Raw genomic sequence first — 20,949 nt, forward strand, 5'->3', positions numbered from 1 at the left:
GCTCGCCGCTCCCGAGACTTGAGGCCTCACCACCCAGGTTTTCTCCCCAGGGTGGGCGAGGCCCGGAGGACGACCACCCGCCTCTTCCCCGCCCCCCGCTGCCCCTCTTCAGGGGACCCAGGGCTCGGGATGCTTTCCTTGCAGGGAGGTGGAGAAAAGGCCATGCTGGGTTAGTTACCAAGTGATGTCAAGAGGCTGGGAGCCCTCGCCGGCTTCTGTCCTTGCCTGTCGGGGCAGATTTATACTTTAAAAATACCTCTCTGGCCCACACTGCCCCCCACCCCCTACCCCTACAGCTTTCTTTGATCCGCTCAAAGGTGGCTGAGCTGAAGTTTGAGTAAGTCCTTTATGGGGTCTTAAAATGTTAAGTTCACTTATTTATCCGGAGTGACTCAAGGCCTGAGTCGGGAAGTCCACGTTGACTGAAATCAGTAGGTGATTATTAGGGACCCGCTGTCTTCCGAGGAACACCGCACTCAGCCCCGACTGTCATCCGCCGCGCGGGACTGTTTCATTTTGAGTTTGCAACTTGGGTTTTTCAGCGAGTTTTTTTTCTTCCAGAAAGCTAATGGCTTCCACCGCAATTAGACATTCTCCTCGCCCGCCCCTTCCCTCCCCTTTCTTTACATACAGTCGATTGGATACTAATTCCCGAGGCTATTGATAAGGTCGCCCGCGCCCCGGCCTCTCCCCAGCCCTCGCCCGCCCCAGTCCCCGCTCTCCCTCCGCCCTCCCTTCCTTGGCTTCCTTTTGATGTAGCGGGGAACGCGTCCTACTAAAAAAAAAAAAAAAAAAAAAAAAAAAAAGTAATCTGCCCGGTAACAATCAGCGCGCAGTAGCAGGAGACCCAGAGCTATTGGCTATGCAAATAGAGGGAGGGGAGACGGCGCCCCAAACTCTTACTCACCCTTTTAAAGCGATATCCCCCTTCCACCCACCCACCCACCCCTTCCGCCCCACCCTCGTGGAAAGGGGCTGGCCCCGGGGCCAGGGTTAATCGCTCGCACCTCTGGTTTATGCGCTCCCCGCCCTCTTTATTCCACCTCCCCCTCCTTTCAGGGAACAGAGCTCACAGCTCACCCAACCCGCCCCCTCCCCCCGCTCGCCCTCGCGCCCCGGTTCGGGCCCCCTTTCTCCGCGAGGGAGGTCCTGGGCCAACCTCGGTGTCTCTCCAGAGACCCTACCCACGCCGCGCTCGGCGCACGTGCCAGCTCCGCCAGCGCGCCGCGGGCCCTGGGCCCACTCCCTTTCTTCCCGGAGTGAAATAGCACAGACGGGCAGGGTGGGGGGTGGCGGGAGGAAGGAGGTGAGGAAACGCCACCAGATCCCCTCTAAAAGCGGCTTTGACCCGAGGATGCATTGGAGCACGTGTCAGAGCCGACCGCGCTGGCTGCGTCTCCACCGTAGTTCCGCTCGCGGGGAGAAAGCCCTGGCCGCGAGCGACACGTGAACCCGGAGGGTCCGCGAGGGTGCAGGCGAGGGACCCGGGGTGGAACTCTTGGGCCTCGGAGGAAAGGAAGGGGTGGTGTCGTTGGCGCCCGGGGAGAGAGGGGGAGCCAAACCTACCCCTCTTTCGCCCCCCTCCCCTCCTCCTCCCGGGCTATTTCCTAGAAAGCTGTATCAGTGTGGCCACGCTCGGCGCAGGCACCTCGGGCGGCTTGTCAGCAGAGGCAGGGCGAGGAAGCGGGTTTTTCCTGCGTGGCCGCTGGCCGCGGCGGAACCGCTGGTAGCCCTGCCCCCGGCCTGCGGCGGCTCGGGGCGCCTCCCCGCGTCTCCCAGTGGCGCCTGCGGCGCCCCAAGAACGGGATGGTTTCTGCTCCTGGGTCACATTCTATCACGTCGGAGAAGCGCCCCCTCCCTCCGGACACTCACCCCTCCCCCCCAACACATCTGCGGGGGGGCGGGGGCGGGGGTTGGAGTGGGCGCCGTAGTTCTGGTCCCTTTAATCGGGTTTTGGAAACAGCTTCAACATGATCAGGAACATAAATTTCAGGGACATAACCTTTTTCTCTGGGTATGCGAAGTTGCTGTTTTCTCAAATCGCCCTCCCTCTTTCTCACGTAAGGGATCTATTTCTCAATTGTCTGAGCCCACCTCATCTTCAAGTAATCTACCCGTCATTCCTGGATCTTAAAATACATGGGCGGGAGTATTAGGATCAGTTTTGAAGCAGCCAGAGTCGGAGGGTCGTATTTTGGCAGGATGCACCTACAGAATGTGCGCAATTAGAGGAAATAAGTAGGAATCGGTGGGTTTTTTTTTTTTTTTTTTTGTGGGTTCCCCTCTCCGGGGCCCCTGGCTTGCGGGGCTGGATAGAGGGAGAGGGCCTCGGAGAGCTAAGGAGAGGGGCCGGGGGGCGGGGGACCGCGTTTGAAGTTTGGTCGGGCCAGCTGCTGTTCTCCTTAATAACAAGAGGGGAAAGGAGGGAGGGAGGGAGACACTGAGAGGAGGAGGGGAGGACCGGGAGGGGAGGGAAAGGGAGGAGGAACCGGAGAGGGGGGTGAGGCGAGAGGGAGGAGAAGTAACTGCCCAGCCAGTTTGCGTCACTGCCTCGGAGAGCAGAGAGCAGAGCGAGCTGGGGAGCGCAGACAAGTTTGAAGGGGAGGGCAGGCAGAGTCAGCAGCCCCCGGGGCGCTCCTCTCCCACCGCCCATCCCTTTCCCCTCTTCTTCCCCAGCTTCCCTCTCTGCCCTTCGCTATTTCCCCGAAAACCCCTTATTTAGCCAAAGGAAGGAGGTAAGGGGAATCCTCTCCCCTCCCCCCTCCAAAACCCCCCCCAATTTTCCAGTCCGGAGATCGCAGGGGCGCGAGTGGGCACCCAGCTGGCCATGGAGCTGCTGTGCGGAGAGGTGGACCCGGTCCGCAGGGCCGTGCCGGACGCCAACCTGCTTCACGACGACCGCGTGCTGCAGAACTTGCTGACCATCGAGGAGCGCTACCTTCCCCAGTGCTCCTACTTCAAGTGCGTGCAGAAGGACATCCAGCCCTACATGCGCAGGATGGTGGCCACCTGGATGCTGGAGGTAGGTCTGCAGGCAGGCGCACCGTCCGTCCCCGCCCGGACCCCAGACCCCACGCGGGGACCCTGAACCTGCGAGAGGGCAGCCTCCGCGCCCGCCTCCCCGCTGCTGCGCGAGAGGTTACCCCGTGCCCTCGGCGAGACGCGTGGCTTCCTTTCTGTTCCTTGCGGGGTGCAAGATTAACAGGGGGAGGGGGAGGAGGGAGGAGGCAAATCTGGGAGCAGCGAGGCTGTCCCGGGGCCGGGGTGGGGGAGCATCCCGCGCGCGGGTGCCAGCATGTGGCTGCCTTCTCTCCCCCCCACCACCACCCCGACCTGTCTTTTGCGAAGCCGAGGCTGCTTTCGGTGCCTTGAAGAAGGGAGTAGGAGCGGGAAGCCGGGACCCCAAAGTTAAAAAATCAGCCCCCCCACCAAAGGCCTGGGCAAATTCGTCCTAGGCTCGGGTCGCCCCCCCCCCTCGCCTGTGGTCGCGACTCCGCGTTGGCACTTAAGGGGGGAGGGCGGAGGGCGGAGGGAGGAGAAGAGAAACGGGGAATTCAGGAGCCCCGGAAGTCACACTGAAGAAACGTGTGTTTTCGGGGAACCCAAAAGAACCACTTCTTTCCCCTCGCTCCGAACCCTTGCGGAGCGAGCCGTGTGCCCACGTCTGCACGGCTCCGGACCTGCCGTGGTTTCGCCATGTTGCTTTGTAAACTCGGGGTGGAGAGGCTGGAACGCGTCGCCCGCTCCCCCTCGCACCCCACTATCCCGGCCCCCCACTTCTGATGGCGCCCTCGCCCCCGATCCCCCCCTCCCTCACGAAGGTTACTTACGTTTCGGTCTTCAGTTTCCTGGGTGCGGAGAGCTGGGTGGGGTGGGAGGGGGGGAGGAGGTGTGTGCAGGGGGGATAGCGGGTCCCCCCCGAAGGAGAGGCCGGAGCCCCCCGCGCCTCTCTCCGGCGGCTCCCCGTCCTCGTCTGTCCCCCAGCTCTTTGCCACCGTCCCCGGCCTCTGCCCTTGTGGGCCGCGGCCGGACACTCCCGCCGCCGCGCTCACCCCTGCAAGTTTCCCCCTCGGTATCCAAAGCCCCAGGGGTCGCGGTCCAGACCTTCCCGGCACCCCAAACCTCCGCTGCGGGTAGCCTGGGTCCTCTGTGGGGTTTTCACGGCGAAAGGTCTTGTCTGGGGTATTTCCTCGATTTTTAATTATTTTTTGAACCCGTCTCCCCTGCCCCGACTCCGGCCGCCCAGGCTGCGCGGCGCTGGCTCCCTCCGCCCTCCCCCCGCTTCCCCACCTCTCCCCACCCACCCCCCCAAATGCGGCGCCTGGGCCGCGGGGACTCCCCCCGACAATTTTTTCAATTGTCGGGAATGATAGAGCAGGGTCTGGGGGTCCGAATGAGACCAAGAACGAGACCCCCGGAGCCTCCAGAATATTTTTATTGATTTTTTGAAAAGATGACGAAATCCAAAAAAGAGAGTGAGTGAGTGCGAGCGAGCGGAGCGGTGAGCGGCCCACGGGGGCGGCGGGGCCGGAGCTGCTGCGCCCTCGGCCTCGGGGTCCTTAACCCACTTCTCCTGTGAGATTTTAGGCTCCCGGGGAGGACCCCAGCGCCGATGGCCATTCAGATTGACCCCAATTTCCTCGCCTTCATTCTGATCGCTTATTCTACTCCCCTCCCCCTCCCCCCCCCGGGACAAATTCAATATTTTTGTCGTTTCCCTAGATTATGCGGTTTCCCTTTTTTCCTCTTTTCCTGATACTATGGTGTCCCCCCACCCCGACCCTGTCCCACTCGTGTCATAGGTCTGTGAGGAGCAGAAGTGCGAAGAAGAGGTCTTTCCTCTGGCCATCAATTACCTGGACCGCTTCTTGGCTGGAGTCCCAACTCCGAAGACCCATCTGCAGCTTCTGGGGGCCGTGTGCATGTTCCTGGCTTCCAAGCTCAAAGAGACCATCCCGCTGACCGCTGAGAAGTTGTGCATTTACACGGACAACTCCATCAAGCCTCAGGAGCTGCTGGTAATGACTGCCTCCTTCCCCCCTGCCTTTCTTCTCTCCCCTATCCTAATAATATACTTTGATGCCGCTGCTCCCAGAACAGATCCTTAGGACCCCAAGTTACCCATCACTGAAGTTTTCACACTTCTGGGAACTCTTTTTAACACGAGGCTCCTTGCGTTCCTACTGTGTGCTGGGCTCTGTGTGAAGTACCGAGACTCCACCCATGAATAAGATCCTCACTCAGGGAGATTTGTGTTGGTGAGATTCATCTGCAGTGTGTGCGCGCCCGCTTGCGTATGCAGAGGAGGCATGAAACACAGTGATAAAGTATTTTAATTAAATTCCAAATTTTCAATCGCTGAATTCCGAGACAGAAATCAACCTCTCACATGATTCTCAAATACACATGTGGCGTGTCTCCTAGGAACCGGGAGTTCAAAGGTAGGTCTTAGGCACTTCTTAAGAGTCTCAAGATACCCGCACATAGTAGCTGTTCACTAAATACCAGCTCATTGGCTTTTGAGCAGAGTCAAATTGGGCCCTTTGTCAGAGGGTTGGGAGGCCTGGATTCCTGTCTCCGGTGGGGCTGTTACCTCTCCATAGACACGGGGTCCTGTCTGGACTCTGGTTTTCTGCCCGCAGACCTTTTTCCCACCCAATAGGACTCTTTGCCCCTGTAGCTTCATACTTAAGACGGCCCTGTGGCAGCAATGTGGCATTGGTTGGGTGGCTCCAGAGGCCCACCTTCAGTGATCTGCACAGCCTATCTCCCAACTGTTTGGAAAAGGGGCCCCCTCTTCCCACCCCCTCCCCCTCCCCCTCCCTGCTGGCCAGGCCTGCACTTAAGTCCACAGGGCCCCGGACGGGCTGCCTGAACTGAGCTCTTTGTGAGAGGCCTTCCTCCCTGAGGCTGTGCTGCCACCTAGCGGCAGACATGTGCAAGGATGGGGAGGAATCTCCGAGAATGCAGAGGGGCATGAATGACCTCACCTTTGAACAGTTGCCAGATTTCAGCTGCTTCTGGTTTGGTCCGAGAGGCCCAGAAAGGTGCTTTCTTCTAGGAGATCTGCTTCTTTTAATAATGGTACAAGTCGAGTGGTTTATACTCACATTCCCCCGTGAGAAGGAGAGCTGGAATTTCAAGCCATCTTGGAAGACACTGACTGTTTAGTAGTCTATCTGGGTTTTCACCCCCAACCTCCCGTAAAAAGCCAAGGCAGACTTGAAAGCAGGTAAAGAGAGCAAGGTTAAAATTGGGATCCAGTTATATTTCTCACGGGAGACGAGGAAAACGAATCTTCCTTCTGCTTCACTGTTTCAACATGATGGGGGACTCGGGCATTTTTCAGAGCACCCCAGTTTTTTTTCCAGGGGCTTGCCAAGCTAATTTATATTGCTGCAGACAAATCTGACTTTTTCCAGTCTCTGTCTCTTTATCCCAGAAGTTGAGAACTGGAGGAGTCCTCCTATTTTACCAACAAGAAAGCCGAGGCCAGGGAAGGGGAGGGAATTGGCCCAGACCACACAGCCAGCCGGTGCTGTGGGTCGCAGGCAGAATAGGGCTCTGGTGGCCGGCTTAGCAGGCGGAAGACAGTCGGTAACTTGGGGTGAATGGGGGAACGGACTACACTGGTAAGCTGATCGCTCATTCTGCTGCTGCTGATAGATCGATAGGCCTGTTTTTCCTCTGACTGAACATAGTTTTAAGGCTTTCTCTTTGGCTTGTTTCCCTTTGAGCACAATTCCCCCCAACGTATCCCAATAAGGGAGAGAAACAAGGTTTTTCAGTAGGTGGGCTGCTGGTGAGAGGCCCACAAGAGACAGGGTTGCATGGTGCCAGCCTTTGGGCTGCGGGCTTCTATGACCTTGAACAAGGACCTTCACCCTGCCCTGAATCACCTCCAGCTGCACAGTGGGGTTGCCAGTGACCATGCGGTCCTTCAGTCATGGTAACAAAGGCCTGTGAAACATTTAAGGGGAAGGATGCCCCGTGTCTGAGTATCATTTCCCAAGATTTCTGCATTACGTGTCCAGGGGAAAGTTTTAGCAGCAGCGAGAAAAATGGCACTTTTTGGCACCAACTACGAGCAAGCTAATTGGTTGCCAAGGATTTGGGCCAAGAAACCTAATTTTGAGCTTTATTCTGTGTACATCATTTTTCCAAGAGGATTAAAAAGACTATTAATCTGGTGATAGATATACAGTAAATTGCTACCAAAGGGCTACAATGACCTTGGCGGTATCTTACTGTAGATTCAACCTTCTGGGTGGGCGGTCAGAAGCATCCCCTGGAATGGAAGTCAGGGTTGGGTGTGGGTCGGGGAGCTGGAGAGGCAGAGAAATAGAAGAAAGTACCATCTTGGCAACAGCTACCTGGGGTCTCATTATTTTCAGTGGAGCCTGACCTTTGAAGCCTAAGAAGAGCCGTCACCCACTTCAAAGCTTTAGGGCCACTCTGATAAATGGCCCCGCCTTCCAATCTAGCCGCGTGTCCTAATGAGAATCCTTATGAAGACTAGTCTGGATGCCAAGCCCCCAGTCCCGGATGCCAGGTCAGCCTGTGGGTTTTATACTCTTCCCTTCCTCCCTCCGCCCCTAGGAGTGGGAGCTGGTGGTGCTGGGCAAGTTGAAGTGGAACCTGGCGGCCGTCACCCCCCATGACTTCATCGAGCACATCCTTCGCAAGCTGCCTCAGCCCAGCGAGAAGCTGTCTCTGATCCGCAAGCATGCTCAGACCTTCATTGCTCTGTGCGCCACTGGTAGGAGCTGCTGGAGCCCAGTGGGGGCCGGGTGCTGGGGAGGGCTTTGGCGGGGGGGCGGGATTCAAGGGGAGGAGGACCGCAGCCCTAACTTCCAGGGATTGGGGGGTTGAGGGGAGGGGGGTCCCAAGTAATCTAGAGTCCAAGGTTTCATTCCTGGGCTGTTTCTTCCTTCCTTTATCTCAGCTGGTGTATTTTCTCTCTCTGCCAAACTCATAAATGGTTTATGAGGACAGGTGTGGTGAGGGGGAAAAAAAATAGTGCCTGTTAAAATATTCTTTATGGTGTCTAAAGTGCTCTTTGAAGATTATATATACTGGCCTCTGGTCGTGTTTCAATCTTTCATCTTTGGAGGAAAAGGATGGCTTGGAGATAAGCCCAGGAGGAAATTTTTGGAGGGGGGCGGGATGCAAATATAGGTCTGAGGAACGCTGTCAAGATAAATACCGCCTGCCCTGATAAGTGGTAAGGGAGGCCAGAGGAATTCTTTTGGCTGCAGGGCATTGACTGCCTTCCGGCTGCTCCTTCTGCAGGGTTCCGGTGAACATGTGGGGTTTTCAGCAGGGACTGCTGCCTGAGCCTGGGCTCTGCTGCCCTCCCAACACGTGTTGGGGTTTTGATTGCAGCCTTTAACACTGCAACCGCCTTTTCACGTTAAGAGCTCTACACCCACCCCGTTGATCCCGCAATGGATACATAGTCCTCGTTGGCCCCGTTTGCTTTGAAATTAACTGATAAACTCAAGGCAGTGGTTTGATGTAGTCTCATCACACTGAACTTTGGCCACTTTCCGTCATCGTCCCCCCCGCCGCCGCCAACAGTAGTGGCCATGGGAGAAACTCCGGACCCATCGTTGGCCAGGGTAGAGCATCAGGAGTTCATATTTTCACAATCAGAAGTGTTAGGGAAAGAACTTGCTTAGGTGGAGCTTTCCCCCCTGCCCCGGGTGAGAGGGCGGGGTTCACGGTTGCCAGGGGTATGTACTGGAATTGCACAGGTGGGCCTGGGGCTTGACTTCTTTCAGTATCTTGTTACATGTTACTCTGGAGCTTGCGAAGCTGAGCGCATTATCCGCAATATAGCGTACGTGCCCTGGTCACAGTCACAAGGTCGGGCTTTGCTACTTACCACCCCGCGACCTCTCGGAGGCCTCTTCATCTGCAAAATATGCCTATTGACACATGACGCTCCTACAGCCTTTTCAGGTGGTTAGGAAAACGGACCTCAGAAGAGAGGTGATGTACAAGGAGGTCCTTTGTCAACCAGGCAAGGTGTAGGCGATGTGCCCTGGTACTAAATGTGAACATGCCTCCGATTCTGACTCTCTTACTGAGTGGATGCAGTGACCTTCCTAACCCTAACCCTGCTGCCCTCGTCTGAGTTTAGCAGGACGCCGTGCTCGGCCTTTGCGGGCTCAGATGCAGGGTCCAGCCCCCCACTGTGGATCCCAGAGCAGGCTTCCCGTCCCTGAGCTTCCCAGATCCAGGCCCAGCCCAGCCTCGTGGAGTGTCCGGGCCCCGCGCCCTTCCTGCAGCCCTGGGGGCCCATTCTTTGCCCGCGATTCTTGCTGCCCTGCGCACCGTTGCCCTCCTTCTGCGTCCTCCCCTCCTGCTGTCTGGCCTGGTGGCCCCTAGAGGTCAGCCCCTCATTGACTTGTCATTTTGTCTCCCAGGCCCCGCCGTCCCTTCCTCTCCATTGTCACGATTCACGGTGGAGAAGGGGTCAACCAGCCCTTTTCTCTCGAGGACAGCTGACCTCCGACCCTGCGCTCCCCCGTCGCCCAGCTGTCGGTAGCCGGAGCTCTGCTCTGACCTTGTCTCTTGACGGACGTACCTTTTGGGGTCCACCTGCCCACCCCTCCTTGCTGATCTCTGACTCGGGTCGGGAGGGTGGGTGGAGTGACCCAGGCCAAAAGCAGATCCCCGGCTTGCCTAAAGGCCCACGCTCTAAAATGGGGGATCCCATCCGCCACTCCTGGCCTTCTTGGCCAGGTCCTTGGGGCAGCTGCCACGTTTGAGGCCCGAGGAGGGAGCCTGGGATTCAGGGACAGGGGACAGAGGTCTGAGAGGAGGCAGAGGAAGTCGGGAAGACTGCCTTTTGAGAGAGGAGCTAGCGTGGGGCCCGGGCAGGGAAGGATGGGAATAAGAACACCTCCAGCCGGGTACTGAGCGCCACGTGTGGACCGCTCAGAGCACAGGGAGGGTCTGAGACGTTTCCTGGGTCTAGAGGGGATGAGCCTGTCTGAGAGGCATTTCTTTCCCTGATCTGCCCTTGAGTGTGTCTGCATGGCCGAGTCACGTGGCATCCCGCTGCCTGGGGCTTTAGAGCCGTGGGCCTGACGGAGTAAAAGCCAAGGGGCTGCTTTTCTCGAGGGGAACACCTTCCGGCGAGATGAGATGCCTCGTTCTGGGGCCAGGGTGTGAGGAATGGGCGCGTGCCTGGGACCGGCCGGCAGGTAGCAGGCGCGAGTTACAGCAGCACAGGTCCTGCTCTGCTCCCCCCCAGGGATCCTGGACGTTCTGCCTTAGAGCTCCAGGAGCACCGGCAGCCAGGGGCAGCGACCTGGGGCTGTGTGGCTAGTTGAGGGGGAAAGCTGCTTGTGAAAGAGCTGGCGGTGGTCCCGCAGTCCGTGGAGAGTGCCTGTGTGTGAAAGGGGAAGGAGCAGCAAGGGCTGGGCTGTCAGTCCTCCTTCCCGGGGCTGAGGCTTCACATGGTGGTGAGACGGAGAGAGGTGCCCCCTTCCCTCCCCTGCTCAGCCCTGAACAGCCTCTGGGGCGGAGACTTCGGCGGGTGCTGGTCAGTGGAGGCCATGGGGTGAGGGGGAGCCCTTCATAACCACCTTCCCTAGAGCTTTGGATGCTGGGCAGCCGTCTGTTCCTTAGCATCCCCCTGGTGCTGCTCTGATGGCAGAGCCCCCAAGTCTGCCAACGAGGAAAGAGACCATTGGGATGACTCAGGATCGGCAGCACGCGGGCGTGGGGGAGATTCCTGATGCATGACATCATACTGAACAGATGATTCCAGTTAGTTTAGAAGAGCCAGTGGCATTGAGTTTGAACTTGGCGCGGGTGGGGGTGAGGGAGGAGGTGTTTAGCCTCCCTTCCCACGGCACCCCGCATCTCCCTCTGTGCCTAGGAGCCCCCCACCCCGAGGTGCTGCCCTCAGCTATCCAGGCTCCCTGCCCAGCGGGCCTGGGCCCCAGGGATGGTGATACCCCAGTGCTTCCCCGTCCTCCTGGCCGTACCTAGACGTGTCTCATGACACTTCATCCCTAGTTTATAGCCGAACAGTGGTGGCCCAGAGAGGGTCCACGACTTGGCCCCTGATCCAGAAAGGGAGGTCTGCCTGGGTGGTTGGAAGGTGGAAGGAAGAATGGAAAGCCCTTTCCATCTGCGACCGTCTGAGTTCCCTCCACCGAGGAGCGGTCACGGGGCCCCAGGGAAGTGGACTGTTGAACCGGGAGTCTAAGTTCTTCCGTACGTGGGGACGGGCAGCTTGACAGGGCCCATCTCACTTCCCGTCTGGCTGTAAGGTGGGTGGGGGGCAGGCTGAGGGCCCTCGTCCAGCCCCCCACCGGCTCTGGCCTTTTAAAGGCCCACCTGAGGCAGGTTGGAGGAGAGGGAGAGGAGGGCATCCCTGGTTCTCTTCCCCTCGGAGCGAGCGCCTCTCGCCCCCTAGTGGTGAACAGAAGCACGGTGGTCACCCTTGCCGGTCAAGGCCTCAGCCACCATAGTCAAAACAATGGGGATAAAGCCACCCCCAGGGCCATGTAATCTGTGGTTTCAAACCCGCTTAGCTCAGAACGCTTCCTTCAGTGAAATCTTAACCAAGTTGATGAACGTGGAGCAGCTCTCCTGCCCTTGCCCAGATTAAGGAGCCCCACGGGGCCCCAGGAGGTCCTTGGGTGGTGAAGCGTCTCTGCAGGATCCCACAGTGGGCTGGGGCCACAGACGGGAGGGGTTCCCATCTCCTGGACTCCTGAGCCAGGGCTCCTTCCTTTGGGCTTTTCTCCGGCCTCTGATGGGAAAGATGGCCGTGTGTTCCCAGTGGGGCGTGGGCGGTGCCTCTGAAGAGCTCTTCACCTGCTGGTGAGTCTCACAGAGCCCTGGGTGCAGCGTCCAGATGCCTCTCTCCATCTTAAGCCCAGGCCCGGCATCAGACATTAGACAAGTCACTTAACCTCTCAAGATTTCATGGATTCACCCGTAAAAGGGAGTGTCTTGAAGTAGGTGAATTTCACCTTGTTCTTTGCTAATTCCTTGCCAAGTAAGCAAACAGTAGGAACACTGCCTGGGCTGGTCGGTGAAGCTGGGGTTCCCCGTGAGGCCGCTGCTGGCCTCACCGAGAAGGTGGAGGTCAGGTCAGGGCTGCTGGGGTATGGGACCCGTTCCTTGGCTCTGGGTGACCCCAGCGGAATGAATAGTCCGACTTCTCGTTCATTCCTTGTGTGCTTGTGCCCTCTTTTCCATCCCCCTGTGAGGCCTCAGCTTCCCCCACTGCTGACAAAGCAGCAGGAGGCAGTGTCGGGGACACGATGAGGCCGGTTCTGCGACACACACACACACACGCGCGCACACACACACGCACACGCACACACACGCACACACACACACACACACACACACACACACGGAGTGAAAGAGCCTCAGGGCGGCCAGAGCAGAGCCCTCGTTCTCCCGGCCTTGCTGTGCAGGGCCTGCTGTTTCCCCACATCCCTGCAGCAGGCACCGTTCTCTTAGTTGAATCCTCAGAACTATACTATGAGAGTATAATTATTATCCTTACGTGTAGGTGAAAAAATGGAGGCTCAGAGAGGTCAGGTAACTTGCCCACCTTCACGCAGCTGGTAGGTGGTAGGTCACCAGCCTCCGTGGCCTCCACCTTCCAGTGCTTGGAGCTGCTTGGCCCAAAGCCTTCCCACCTCCTTTTGGGGAATCCTCCGAAGTGTGTGTCTCTAATGCTCCTATCCACGTGGGCACCTCCTTTCTTTGAGAGGTTTCTTTAGAAGTCACTTAGCCACTTAGAACGCGCCATGCTGTATTTTATTCATATGTCCCGTGTCTTGGGGGAATCATCATCCCATGTCTTGGGAATCATTATCATGCTGCCTGGAACATGTCGTAACTCGATCAGAATGGGTCCCTGCTCAGCTAATTGCCTCTCACTCTGGGGGGTGGGTTCTTAGGAAGTCACACACACTTCAGCTTTCCGGGTGGGCAGCTGAGGATGGAGATAGACCCTCACCCCCGAGCACACCTTCAGCACCAACATAGAACTTGTCAGCATTCTTGACCAAGAGACTCAGAGATTTGGGAGAGATCATTACTTTGTATTTTATTTTTGTGAATAACTAATGTTTCCCCCACTGGATGGTGGGGAAATTTACATACATCTTTGTATTCTCCTAATTTCCCCAGGTGCATGCATGTCGATGCATTTCTATTTATATATTTATGGACAGTTGCAATCTTGATCATAGCACGTCCTCCTGAAGCCTGGTCTTATTTTTGCCCCGTCAAGTAAATACTGTGAATCTATCTCCATCCAGTTCCATAGCCAAAAGTTTAAGGTTTCCAGAAATGGCTGAATGGGTTGGATGGAACTTTCCATGGGTGAGTGTGGAGGTTAGCTAACAAGAGCTAGTACAAGGACACGACCCTTCAGGTGTTTTTCTCTCTGCCGGTTCCCCTACCAGCAGAGAGGGGGTGTCCCTGGGTGTGGTCTTGGGGCAGCCCCTGAGGCCATGCAGAACTGCTCAATGGAGAGAGATGTCTTGTGACTTTGCTGCCTGGGGGGAGCTGTGCTGTGTTCTATTGTCTCTTCCTTATTCTTTTCCTTGAGAGTCGTTTTTACTCCAGAGCCTTAAGTAAAAAGCCAGTTAGAGCCGGCCCCGAGAAGATTAGCCAGCCTACCATCTTCCAACTTTTTTGACCTAAACCATAAAGGAAGAAATACATTTTGTAAGGCAACTCAGGATAACTGCCAGTGTACGTCAAATCGATACAAATGTTTCTTAAGACAGTATTGACTCTCACTACTTGCGTTACTTCCTGATACTCTCTATTCTAACATTTTGTTCAATTCAACAGCAACCAAACATGCTGGTCACCACCTACAAATGAATTGCATGACCCTGTACTGAGTTGCAGGTGGTTAGAAAAACCAGGTAGTTCGCTGCTCTACCTCCACCCTCCTCGTAGACACCTGGGACTCCAAGGGGGCTGGGAGGGAGCAAGTGACTCGCCCAGGGTCCCACGGGCTGGACCTGGCTTTGCGGGAGAGCCGGGCAGTTGTCGGGGCCCTAGAGGGGGTCACTGCCCTGCTGCTCAGCAGGGCCAGCCTAGCTTCCCTGGCCCTGTCGGTGCTGCCCAGAGGCTGCCGTGTTCATGCAGCCCTTGCTCCCCAGTTCTGGGGGGCAGGGCAGGGAACAGTGTCCCTTGGCATTTTCCCACAAAACAAGGAGGGAGGTACGATCCTCTCGGCAACCCCAGGATCATCCATCCACACGCCCTGACTGCCAGAGTTAATTCATTTGCTGGAAGTGGGAGTTGGGTTTGCAGGCAGCGGGGTGCAAAGATAGGCGTGTGTGGGCTATGCTTCCTGGGCTGAGGCCTGGGGCAGGGGGGCCGGGGATCCCCTCCTGCCCTGCCCTTCCCTGCCAGCTGCTCCCACCCAGGGCCTGTGTGGGCCCAGGGCCACGGGCTGGCCGCTGCCTCTGCATTGTGAATGTCCCGGGGGGGAGCTAACGAGGTTACTGGGCAGAGAAACACTCCTGTGACCCCATGTGAAGAGACCTACAGCAGCGCGGGAGGCAGGGAGGCTGGCTTCGTCACTGTCCGGGGACAGAGAAGGCTCTGGACGAGTTAGAGCACAGCGGGCTTTGGGTGGAATGGCGTAATATATATACATCCCTCGAGAGGTGGAGATGGTGCGTGGGCTAAGAACAGAAGGCCATGGAGAAAGACAGACAGACGGCCAGGCCTGCTGTGTTCATGGGATTCGGCCAGGAGGGGAAGGGTGTGTGCCTGGTGGAGCAACCCAGCGCAGTTTCTGAGGACGCCACTGACCTGATGTGGACAATGGGGTCACTGATAAAAGTGCGTCCTTGGACTATGTTGATAGAATAGCAAGAGGGGGAGATAGTAGGTTGAACTGTTTCTGTAGGTTAAACGCAGTGCTTATGCTGGGAATGGAAGTGTGACCCACGTCTTCCCTCTACAGCAGTCCCCCTCCCTCCAACTTTCCACTTCGACATGCAGTGAATTCACTGGGATGATGGCAAAACTAGAGAGAGCCCTTTGTGGAAGATGCTCTCTGCTCCAGGGCTTCAGTCAGGATCAGGGACCAAACTCTCACATCTCTCACCTATCAGCACAGGGCAGGGTGAGGGCAGTGGACACTCAGAAAGCTCGGTTTCTCATCCACAATGTTCAGGTACCGATTGTACACAGCTTCCGTGGTTGACAGCTGGATTACACAGGCTGTAACGAGTCAGATCCTGGCCGTGTCGGCAGGTGGGAGCCCTTAGCAGCAGGAGCAGGGCTAAGGGGTGTGTCTCCTTACCTCCCTGCCATGGACAGCAGTTGCCAGCCCTTCTGGGGGACCCCCCCCCAGAAGAAACTGGTGTTTGGGCTCCCAGGCTGGTACATAAAAGCATCCTCTGTAGTTGCTCTTGGAGAAATGGAAAATGAGGGGGTTCGAGCCCATCCAGTGTATCATCGTTTTTACACTTGTCTCTAGCAAACCACTCTTTTTTTCCCAAGAAAATGGGATCTTCAGGCCTCAAAGCCATAAAATCTAAACCAAGTCGTTCCTCTGATGAGGACGGCTAATACTGGGCGTTCGATTGACTTCCTGTCCTCTCTCCTAACGTCCTGAGGGCCCTGACGCTGGGCAGAAGCGGGGAATTGTGTGAAACTTGCCCCCCAGCCCCCCGCCCCGCATGGCTGCTTCTCCCACTTTCCTTGCATGGCCTGTGGGATCTTCGTTCCCCAACCAGGGATCGAACCCGGGCCCCCTGCAGTGGAAGCATGGAGTCTTAACCACTGGACCACCGGGCAAGTCCCATCCTTTTCTTTTTTTTCCAATCAAATCATCTCTTTTGTTCTGAGCCATCTTAGTCCTTGATGCCTGTCCGGAGGGTGCGGCAGGGTCACGTCAGGGCTGTCGTTCCGTCCTAACATTTACCTGCTCGTACTTCGCCCTCCTTTGAACATCTGGAGCCCTTGGCTCGTGTCACATGTGGAGCATGTGGGTTGTCTTGTCTGTACTGGTCTCAGACACCCCTGCTCTGCTCAGTTCCCTCCTTTTAAATCTGGCACCGCCACAGTCATGGGCACATGAACGGCATCAGGAGAGGATGCGTCCGTGGGGACCAGGGGCCACTTGTACCACCCTCCTGCCGAGTGTCTCAGGCTGGGGAGCGCCTGCCTCCGCCTCGTTCCTGACCTTCCGCCTCTCGTCCTCGCAGACTTCAAGTTCGCCATGTACCCGCCGTCCATGATTGCGACTGGAAGCGTGGGGGCTGCCATCTGTGGGCTCCAGCAGGACGAGGACGTGAGCTCGCTCACGGGCGATGCCCTGGTGGACCTTCTGGCCAAGATCACCAACACCGACGTGGTAGGTGGCCCCCATCCGTCCTCTTGGCTGAGACCAGGCCTCCCTTTCCTCAGCTCGGGGAAGGAGACAGTTGGTTCGACGGGGAGGTGGCAGAGGTTCTTTGTTGCTGTTGGTTTCTGTTTTCTAAGATCGGCACGCGCGGTCGTACAGAATTCAGCAGGTGAGGCCTCACGTGCCATCAGATAGAGAAAAGAACTCCGCAAGCAGAGACAAGGGGGGAGGGAGGGCTGCTGACCAGTTTCCTGTGTGGCCCGGGCTTCCCCATGGGTCTGACTTGTTGCCTGTTGCTTGTTTCCATTTATGTACAATCCGCAGCCTGCCTCTCCTCCAGCGTGGAGCTTTCTCGCCTGCTTACGGGCGCTGAGGCTGGCAGGCAGGGCCGGAGCGAGCCCCTCCTGCACCTCAGGGCTTGGGAGACAGAGGGGCCCCTCACCGTTAGGAGGCGTCCACCTCCACAGACCTCTCCACCCCGCCTGCCTCTCACTTCCCCTTTAGTTCAACGTGATGATGGATTAAAAAGCACTTTAAAAAGAGTTAAGTGCCGTACAAATGCGAGGAACTATTATTAGCTATAGATTTTTCCATTCTGGATGCCCTGTGGACAGTGCAGAGGCTGTAACTCTGGTTGCCAGCATTTGGAGCTCCTTAGAAGAAGAGAGGTTTGGGGGACAGCCCAGGGTCCAGGGAGGCTCTGATTCAGCTAGCTGGAAATTGCGGTCCTTAGAAGGTTGATTCTGCGAGGTCAGAGAGGGGGAGAAGCCGGGGTCACAGGCCTGGGACCAGAACCTGGAGGCTCTGACGCCCAGCCTGGGAACCCTGCATTCCTCCCTCGCTGCAGCTCCTGGGATCTTTTTGTTTGAAAAAGGCCTTTGGTTTAAAGCCACTCGAGAGAGGGGTGTCAGCTCTGAGGCCCCTCTCAAGTCACCATGGAGAGGCTCAAGAATGCAGGGGAACTTTGTGATGACCCCCTCTGGATGGTCAGGGGGATTCTGAATGCCCTGCTGTGGGCATATATTGACTTATATGGGATAATGTGGTTTACAGGCCTGGGGCCGGTGCCTCCACCAGGGCTGCTGGGCAAAAGGGTAAATGTCAGCACGCCTAAGACAGCGGTTGGCTGGCCTCCCCCCGACCCCCCCCGCCCCCGATTTTGCCTTGGCCTTCATTACCATCTCAAGGACATGGCACAGGGAGGGCTTCTCCTCTGAAACAGTTCTTAGAGATGCTTTTCAAATGCTGGCTCCAAACAGGCTTCTGAAGCATGGTTTCCAAAATATAGATCCAAGACCCTCCAGGGCCGCTTCCTGGGAAGAATGCTCTTCGAATCCTCTAGAGGCAAATCTTGGACGGAACTTAGCATTTATAGAAATGATACGCTTCCTTCCTTTTCTGAATATCTCCTATTAAGGCTGCCTTGCCAAAAGGACTCCCAACCCACTGAAGACCAGCCCCTCCTCGACCCCCAGGGACAAAAATGTCAGTGACAAGTGTTTGATCCCCACCCCCCACCCCCCACCCCCCGCCAGCATTGTAACCCCCTTCGGATATTTCTAGATGTGCCCTGATGGGCTGATTGTCCCACGGGGTCTCCAGCGTTCTCCCGCATCTCTCTGTCACCCCTTACTGGCTTCAGATGGACAGAGGTCGCCCCTGGGGTGCCCGTGAAGCTCGTGGTCTGTGCCTTGCTTTTCAAGTCCGCAAACCAGTCTCTCGTTTCATACGGGAGATACCGCTTGCCCCTTGCAGATACTATGTAGCCAGGCCATCCTAGTCTGCTGTCAGACTGGGTCAACTAGATACAAAGCTGGCTTAGAGGTTCCTTCTAAAAATCGCAGCTGTTGAATGGACATGCACACATGTGCCTCGTTCTCACCCGTCGGCCCCGGGTTAAACATTTTAATGTGAAAAACCAAGCATGCATGTACCACTTTTTCAGAGAACAGTTGGAGAGCTCAGGAAGTTCCCAGCTTACCTCGGGTCCCCAGAGCCTCACTCCCACTCTCCCTGGGGATGTCCTCTGGTGCCTCAGCTATTGTGTGTGTGCCGGACTTCGGGCGCTCAGTCCTCCCACCCGTCAGCCTGTGTTGTCTGGAGAGTTCTTGGTGCAGGCTGTCACCTTGTGAGCGAGGCCCAGGAACAAGCAAGGCACAGACAGCGTGGAAGAAGTTGGGGGGGGGGCGGCACACGGAAAATAAAAGACGAGGTTCCTGTTCTCAAGGAACGTAGCGATTGTATGGTGAACCCACAGTAAAGCACGTAAAACCCCAGCAAATGAAGATCAAATGAATGGATGCTAAGCAGGTGTTTTTGGAACTAGACATGCAGTAGGAAATCAGCCCTCGGGAAGGAGCTCTCCGGGCCTGAGGTAAAATGCAGGGTAGGAGCCATCACTTGGTGGTTGAAAATGTCCTTGGGATGGAGAAAGAAACTGTGGTATGGGAATGCCATAAGACATTATTCAACCTTAAAAAGAAATGAAATTCCGATACATGCTACACTATGAATGAGCCTTGGACGTGTTAAGCGAAATAAGCCAGACACAGACAAATATTGTGTGATGCCACTTATATGAGGTCCCGAGGCCCCTAGACGTAGTCAAATCCATAGAGACAGAAAGTGGAATAGAGGTTCCCAGGGCCCGGGGCGGGGGGGGTGGAGGAGTGATTGTGTAATGGGGATGGAGTTTCCGTTGGGGAAGCAAAGTCCTGGAGGGGCTGGTGGTCTCACGACACAGTGAATGTACTCAAAGCTAACACTGTACACTTAAAACTGATGAAGACGCTCAGGGCTGGGTGGTGTATATATTGCCACAACAAAAAGTTGTAGATACCCACGTAGACATATAATGTCCTTGGGCCTCACTGAAGTGTCCAGGGGTTTGCATTGAGCCCTCCCACAGAGAAGCCCAGTGCCCAGACCACCTTCTGCCCTATGGGCCCTGGTGCACGGGCAGATAAGGATCGGGAAGTGCCGGCCTTTGACCCCAGAGCCCCTACAGTTGTGTGCTAGCCCCGTGCACCTTGCACCTTGCACCTAGAGACCTGGGCCAGCTGACGGTGTCCTTTTTCCGTGGATTGTCAGAGATATGACTGTAGAAAGAGGATCCCCTCTTTCTCCCCTGAAACAGCCAGAGCCATCTCTCTGGCTCTCTGGCCGGCGGCGGAGAGCTTTGATAGGAGGGACCCACGCGGCCCTGAGAAAGCTGCCCTCTGTTGTTGGCTCTAGTTGCCAAAATAAACCGGAACGCTTCATTCCAAAGAGAAAGCTGAGTGAGAAGCCTGACAGTTTTACAGGGAATAAAAGTCTCAGAGGGTGGTGTATTTTAAGTACCCTTTCCTTCTACTCCTAAGTGTTGCTAAAAACAGACACCAGCCAGAGAGGCCATTCTGGCTTTGGGGGAACGTCTACCGGGGCTTCCGTTGCCAAGGGTCCGCTTGCGAAGGGGGGGACCGACTGGGCCACTTCCCTGGCAGAATCGGGGTTCCTCTTCCGTCCCCTCGGCATCCTGCTAGAGCTTGGTGCCAGCCTTTATCTCCCTGTTCACTTGTATATAGACTCTTTTGAACGAGACCCAACTTTGACTCAGCCTTTTCTCCAGATCCCCTGGCAGAGTCATTGGGGAATGACGTGGGGAGGGCGGGGGAGGAAGGAAGGGGAACAAAGGCTGGGCAGGTGGGTTTCGAGTGTGTTTCTAGTGCTTTGGTCTCGCCAGGTCTTTTGGAAAAGCTAGATAGGTCTTAACAGTAACAATATGTCAGGGTCCCCTGAGTTTTACCTGACTTTATCTTAGAGCAAGTCACTTGGTTTTCACGTGACACCATTTTCCTAAGTCACTAATGAACAAGTAGAATTGGGGCTCACAGGCCATGAAGATGGGAAGTTATTGGAAGATATTTAACAGACCAGGTAGAGATGTGAGTCGTCCTGTCATTATATGTATCCTTTTCTACCTAGATTACACCAAAACTCTCTGTTGCCTTCTTTTTTCTTTTTTTTTTAAGTCTTTATTGAATTTGTCACAAGATTGCTTCTGTTTCATGTTTTGGTTTTTGGGCCAGGAGGCCTGTGGGATCTTACTACCTCCCTGACGAGGGACCGAACCCACATCCCCTGCATTGGAAGGCTAAGTCTTAACCACTGGACTGCCAGGGAAGTCCCTTGAATTCTTAACTATTGCCCAAGAAGATTCCAGGACATCCCTCCCCTAGGGTCATCCTGGCCGTATTAGGATGCTGTTTGTCAGTGAGCAATCCGCAGCGCCAGGGAAGACTCGACTGTGACTGCATGTCAGAATCCTAGGGTCCCCACCCTTGCCTTGGTCCCCGGAGCCCTCACAGCACACCTTCTCCTGGAGGCCCCTGTGTCCCTGAGACTGTCCTTTGTGCCCTGAACAGGGCCTGTGGTCAGAAGCCTCCAGAAGAGTCGCTGGAAGGGAAGCCGGGGGTGGGACGGCAGAGGAAACAGAAATGGAGGCTGATGCTTCCCGCTCCTGCTTGAGCTTGATTTTTGCCGCGGGCCTCATTTGGTATTCAAGGAAATAAGCCCAACAGGCTGTGAAGAAAGGAAGAATG

At 56.2% G+C, this 20,949-nt stretch overlaps 1 protein-coding gene across 1 annotated transcript in view; it reads left to right on the forward strand.

Annotated features, from left to right (window-relative positions):
* The first annotated feature begins 2,550 nt into the window (after nucleotides 1–2,550).
* Nucleotides 2,551–20,949, forward strand: part of CCND2 (cyclin D2) — a 28,262-nt gene continuing 9,863 nt past the window's right edge. Inside the window, exons 1-4 of the mRNA XM_060111698.1 lie at nucleotides 2,551–3,022; nucleotides 4,803–5,018; nucleotides 7,600–7,759; nucleotides 16,230–16,378. Coding sequence (XP_059967681.1) covers nucleotides 2,828–3,022; nucleotides 4,803–5,018; nucleotides 7,600–7,759; nucleotides 16,230–16,378 — 720 coding nt within the window. The 5' untranslated portion in view covers nucleotides 2,551–2,827. The remainder of the gene's footprint in view (nucleotides 3,023–4,802; nucleotides 5,019–7,599; nucleotides 7,760–16,229; nucleotides 16,379–20,949) is intronic.

The sequence above is a fragment of the Mesoplodon densirostris genome, chromosome 11 (assembly GCF_025265405.1).
Source record: "Mesoplodon densirostris isolate mMesDen1 chromosome 11, mMesDen1 primary haplotype, whole genome shotgun sequence".
Taxonomy (NCBI): Eukaryota; Metazoa; Chordata; class Mammalia; order Artiodactyla; family Ziphiidae; genus Mesoplodon; species Mesoplodon densirostris.